The sequence below is a fragment of the Chanos chanos genome, chromosome 5, assembly GCF_902362185.1.
Source record: "Chanos chanos chromosome 5, fChaCha1.1, whole genome shotgun sequence".
Taxonomy (NCBI): domain Eukaryota; kingdom Metazoa; phylum Chordata; class Actinopteri; order Gonorynchiformes; family Chanidae; genus Chanos; species Chanos chanos.
Window position 1 is genome coordinate 5340127 of NC_044499.1, and position 6137 is coordinate 5346263.

The following is a 6137-nucleotide window of genomic DNA, read 5'->3' on the forward strand; positions in this document are numbered from 1 at the left end:
GTTTTGACTTGACTGATTTTTAATTGGACAGTAAGTGTTATAGTGGTCTGTTTGAATGTGCCAGGCTGTTCATTCAGTCTCAGTCTGTGGATATAATACTGATATCGCGCTCTGTTAAAACCAGCTTTAAAACAGCTCTCACCACAAACATCACAAATCACTATGGCGACCAAAAAAAAAAAAAATCCTCCATTACAACACAGAATTAAAGGCGATTTGGGATAAAAGCAGAATAATTAAAACCATTTTTCACTTCTTCCGAGGGACCTTGTCACCGAGTGGCACATCCTCCATGAGTTTCTGTGGACAAAAGAGATAACACAACATAACACAACATATACACATTTTGTCATCTCTTTGATATATATATATATATATATATATATATATATATATATATATATATATATAGAGAGAGAGAGAGAGAGAGAGAGAGAGAGAGAGAGAGAAAGAGAAAATATACACGCTCTCTCTCGCACTCATTTTCATGATGTCTGCAAATGTATATCCAGTGCTGGGAAAAGACTTAAGGCCAACACACCTTCAGTAGTCGCGTGTGATGCAAGCGGTCATCCTCGGTCTCCCCCCGTATAACCTCCACTTGGTATCTCCTGCAGGCGAGCACCAGCTCATTGGTGTCAAACAGAGGGGCGGGGTCTATCGAGTGGCCGTTAATGAGACTGACCAAGTACTCTCTGTAGTGCTTCCTTAAAACAAAAACACAGGAAACCTCGCAGTTTTACAAATGTCTGCAACAACTGTGACCAAAACAATTAGTGTTTAAACAGCCGGTTTTAATGCCAGCGTTTCAAGTCCTGGGTACAGGCTTTTTTTTTTTTTTTTTAGCGCTAACCCCAGTACAAAACACACTCAATTCAACGAGCCAGTGGATTGGACATTAGAAGATGAGCAGAATGAATTGTGTGAGTGCATAGGTAAGAAGCAGTCTAAATGTCATCTACGTATTCCTGTGACTCACAATAAAACCGTTCAGTCTTACCAAGCCATTCCTTTTTTTGACTGAGAAACAAGTACATTTGGCAGAGACATCGAATTCTGTGAACCTCTTTATTCATTCAGATTTCCCAGTATTCATTAGTCTAATGTGCTTGATTTTATGCACCTGGATGTGTACAAAGCTATGGGAGCTCAAAAACACAACCCAAACAACAGGTCTGCATGCATATTTCTGTCTGTGACTGCATGATGAGAGCAAACCCAGGAACTGCAGTGAGTTTAGAAAGTGACATTAAAGGAACAGCGGAGGTGTCAAGTTCAACAGCCTTTTCAGGTGTTTTCAGCCTTTTCAGGTGTTTTCAGCCTTTTCAGGTGTTGTGTAAAACACTTTTTTCAACCAGCGTTATTCTCATTCGATCAAACCTGAAGCATCTGACCTGTTTTACCTAATTGTTAGTACATTATGAGGTTTATTTTGTTACATAGTTCATTTAAAAACTGGTTACTGAGGCAATAATGTAATAACCTGTCAATAATGTGATAAATTATTACATTCGTGGCCAAAATGTTATTACATTATGGGTTCATGATTCTATTACATCATTGTGCAATTACTACACTACTGACTTCATTACATTGTGTTTCCTCACATTATTGGCAGTTATAATGTTATTGGTCGCTTTACATTATAATTCATTGCCGTATTGGCAGTTACAATGTTATTGGTCGCTATTACATTATAATTCATTGCCGTATTGGCAGTTAATGTTATTGGTCGCTATTACAGTATAATTCATTGCCGTATTGGCAGTTATAATGTTATTGGTCTACTTCAAGCCCAAAATGTGATGGAGCCTATATAGGTGTGGCCCTCCAGATGATGCTCCATTAAGCAGTGTTTCCCAGTTCAGCCAGACAACTGGAGTCAAAACTGTCCAAAAGGAGAGGGAGTTAAAGAGCATTTCTTTTGGACAGGTTTGACGTCAGACTTTTCTGTTGGACAGGTTTGACGTCAGACTTTTCTGTTGGACAGGTTTGACGTCAGACTTTTCTGTTGGACAGGTTTGACGTCAGACTTTTCTGTTGGACAGGTCTGACGTTAGACTTTTCTGTTGGACAGGTCTGATGTTAGACTGGTTTGACGTTAGACTTTTCTGTTGGACATTTCTTTTTTGACTTTAGACTCATATTAGCCGTCTGAGTGAGACACTCTGCTCTGTGGACCTGTAGCTGAGAATCACAGGATTACACAGATAAACGGTGAAATGAGATGGGTTTAATATGAAACAGTCTGTTTGAGTAAGTGAGAGACAGAGTGAAAATGGGTGCAAGTGCCAAAGTGTGTGTGTGTGTGCGTGTGCGTGTGTGTGTGAGGGAGTGGGTGAGAGACTGCGTGTGTGTATAAGTGTGAAGGAGTGCACCAGAGTATGTAAGTATGAGGGGGTCTGCTTGTGTGTGTGTGTGTGTTGAGAGGTGCTGGTGGGTTGTGAAGACAGGTTGACTGAGTTAACTCACTTGCACAGTCCTGCCTGGCCAGGGTGAGTCTATGTGTTTGTGTGTGTGTGTGTGTGTGTGTGTGTTTGGGTGTGTGTGTGTGTGTGTGTGTATATATGTGCGTGTGTGTGTGTGTGTTGAGAGGTACTGGTGTATTGTGCTGAATTAACTCACTCGCACAGTCCTGCCTGGCCAGGGTGAGTCTATGTCTATGTGTTTGTGTGTGTGTGTGTGTGTGTGTTTGGATGTGTGCGTGTGTGTGCGCATGTGTGTGTGTGTGTGCGCGCGCGTGTCTGTGCGCACGCGCGCGTGTGTGTGTGCGCACGCGCGCGTGTGTGTGTGCGCACGCGTGCGCGTGTGTGCGTGCGTGTGTATGTGTGTGTGTCTGGGTGTGCGCATGTGTGTGTCTGGGTGTGCGTGTTGAGAGGTACTGGTGTATTGTGCTGAATTAACTCACTCGCACAGTCCTGCCTGGCCAGGGTGAGTTTGAGCTCCACACGCCGAGTCTGTCTGACGACTGCCCTCGTCCTTCTGTTCTATTACACCACAAACACCTGATACAAGACACAGAGAGAGAGAGAGAGAGAGAGAGAGAGAGAGAGAGAGAGAGAGAGAGAGAGAGAGAGAGAGAGAGATAGAGAGAGAGAGAGAGAGAGAGAGTGTAAGAAAAACAGAGAGAGTGAGACTGAGTCCATGAACAACAGAAGGAGAGATAAGAGTGTATGTCCATGCACACGTTTGTGAAGGAGAACATGTCTGTGTATGTAAGCGCATTTGAGAGAGAGAGAGAGAGAGAGCGCGAGAGGGAGGGAGAGAGAGAGAGAGAGAGAGAGGTGTGTATGTGTGTGGGTGTGTGTGCATGGGTCATTAGAATGATAAACAACAAATACTGTGAGAGTGTAGGATGGGAGGTAGAAAAGATGGAGGCAGAAGGAAGAAGAGTAAGATAAACCTGTGAATGTAGGAGCGCACTGAGAGTGAGGGAGTGAGAGAGAGAGAGAGAGAGAGTGTGAGTGTGTTTTTGAGGTCCAAATAAAGTCTCCCAATTGGAGAGCGAGTAATTGGACAACAACCTTGAGGCAGAACAATACTGTTCCAGTATTTCCCCATTTAGACTCTTATTATGGTCATTTTGTTTTTAAGTCATTCTGTTCAGACCGGAACACACAAAATAAAAACACAGGGTTACTGCAGTGAAGCGCACTGCAACACTCAGACTGAGACCCTGACAGACAGGGAGATTAATAGGCAGACAGACAGGTACTGACAGGGACAGAAGGCTGCAATATTAAAAAGACAGGCACGCAGACAGGGGATAGATTGGCAGACAGACAGATATAGAACGGGCAGAGGAACTGAACGTGGGATACAGACAGAAAGACAGACAGACAGACGGGTGGGTGCGGAGGGGGTACAGAGGGGAATATACAGAGGATATACAGAGAGACACGTATAGAGGGGGACAGAGTAATAACACAAAAGAACAGCATGACAGACAGACAGGTACAGAAGGCATAGACGAACAGAATAAGGGATGGAAAGACAGACAGACAGACAGACAGGTATATAAGGGGATAGAGGGTTTGAATAAGAGACAGGTAGACAGACAGGTACAGAACAGGAGGGCCGGATAACGGGGGCATTTGCAGACAGACAGTTGCGGAAGGCTTGGAGGGCCAGAATAAGGGAAGGACAGACAGACAGACAGACAGGCAGACAGACAGACATATACAGAAGGAGACGGAGGGAGAGAACAAGGGATAAATAAGCAGGTAGGGACAAGGCAGAATCCTACCGGCTTGTGTACCAGGTGGAGTGTCCGTGTTAAATGCAACCCCGTTTTTCTGGAAAGGTCCAAAAACAATACCGAATGACACACAAACCCGAGCGAGAGCATAAACTTCAGGAGATTTATCACGCGCTGAATTAGGCAGCAGCAGCAATGCCTTCACACGCTCTGTGTGTGTGGGTGTGTGAGAGAGGAATCTGAGTCTGTGTGATTTTGACTTGTGTGTGTGTGTGTGTGTGTGTGTGTGTGTGTGTGTGTGTATACCTGCAGTAGAGCCTGTAGTCTAGAAGGTTCCCAGTCTCTGAGGTAAAAGAGGCAGTCCCTGGGGTGATGAGCATGCAGACCAGTGACAGTGCACTGAGCCACTGAACACGTCTACAAGAGAGATACACAGACAGGGAGGTTAAGGAACAGAAAGAAGGGAGAGAATGAGAGAGAGAGAGAGAGAGAGAGAGAGAGAGAGAGAGAGAGAGAGAGAGAGAGAGAGAGAGAGAGAGAGAGCACGTAAAATGCTCCTAACTTCTGGGTTTTCAGCTTGAAGCTCACACGCTACAATATTCTCCAAATATTCTCAACACACGTGTTGTCAATCAGGCAGGCAAACTGAGCTTGACGGGCAGGCAAGGCACACAGACAGACACAGAGACAGACAGACAGACAAGCGGGCAAACAGACAGGCAGACAGACAGACAGACAGACGTGTGAGAAGCGGAGAGAAGAAATGTAGAAGAACTGACCGTGTGAAAAGGGTTGTTACAGCCGCTGCAGAACTGGTACCTGCACTGGGAGCAGCAGAAATGCATACATCCTCCTCTGGCCAGAGCATACTGAAACCTACAGTTAGGACAGGCTGGGGGAGAGAGAGAGAGAGAGAGAGAGAGAGAGAGAGAGAGAGAGAGAGAGAGAGAGAGAGAGAGAGAGAGAGAGAGAGAGAGAGAGAGAAATGTGAGAGAAAAAGGGAGTTAGGGAAGGAGGAAAACAAGGTGAGAGGAGAGAGGGACAGAGAAGCAGAGCGAAAGAGACAGAGAGAGAGACGGAGAGAGCAGAGAAAGAGACAGAGACGGAGAGAGCAGAGAAAGAGACAGAGAGAGAGAGACGGAGAGAGCAGAGAAAGAGACAGAGAGACAGAGAGAAAGAGAGAGAGACAGTGAGAGAGACAGAGAAAGAGACAGAGAGAGAGAGTAAACTAAAGAAAATAAATAAAGGCACAGTCCCCACAGATGTAGAGCCAGAGTCACATTTAAGTCTTGTCCAACAACCCAATACGACAATACACAGTGAGGAGGTGCAATATGTCTAATCCAATAAAGATCACCCCTCACTGTGTGTGTGTGTGTGTGTGTCCGTATGTCTGTAAGTGAGTGTCTGTGCCTGTGAGTGAATGAGTGTGTGTGTGTATTTGCATGTGTGCCTGTGTGTGTGTATATATGTGGGTGCGTATGTAAGTGTATATATATATATATATGTGTGTGTGTGTGTGTGTGTGTGTGTGTGTGTGTGTGTGTGTGTGTGTGTATGTGAGTGACTGAGTGCCTGCGCATGTGTGTGAGAGCCACCGTGGTTTAGACAAAGGGGAAAGGTTGGGCTTTGATGGGGCCGTGTTTGATATTTGGTTGGCTCCTCTGAGACGGGCCGGTGCGCTCCCCGTACTCCACCTGCTGTTAGCTTTCATTAGTGGAGGATTAGGAGGGTGTTAGAGGAGTCGTCAGTGCAGCGCACAGCGCCTGACTCACTGATGCCGTTGTCACGGAGGTAACCGGCCAATCCTTGCCTCTGGTACTCAGGGTCGTTCTCTCTCTTCCACGACTGGAACTGTTCACACGACAGGCCCGCATGCTGAGACTCCCACTACAGAGAGAGAGAGAGAGAGAGAGAGAGAGGGAGAGGGAAAGGAGAA

At 45.6% G+C, this 6137-nt stretch overlaps 1 protein-coding gene across 1 annotated transcript in view; it reads right to left on the bottom strand.

Moving 5' to 3' along the window:
- Nucleotides 1-242: 242 nt before the first annotated feature.
- Nucleotides 243-6137, bottom strand: part of rnf31 (ring finger protein 31) — a 15742-nt gene continuing 9847 nt past the window's right edge. The window contains exons 16-22 of the mRNA XM_030775359.1: nt 5974-6088; nt 4978-5090; nt 4505-4615; nt 4247-4295; nt 2909-3005; nt 542-707; nt 243-300 (exon numbers count right to left, since the gene is read on the bottom strand). Coding sequence (XP_030631219.1) covers nt 250-300; nt 542-707; nt 2909-3005; nt 4247-4295; nt 4505-4615; nt 4978-5090; nt 5974-6088 — 702 coding nt within the window. The 3' untranslated portion in view covers nt 243-249. The remainder of the gene's footprint in view (nt 301-541; nt 708-2908; nt 3006-4246; nt 4296-4504; nt 4616-4977; nt 5091-5973; nt 6089-6137) is intronic.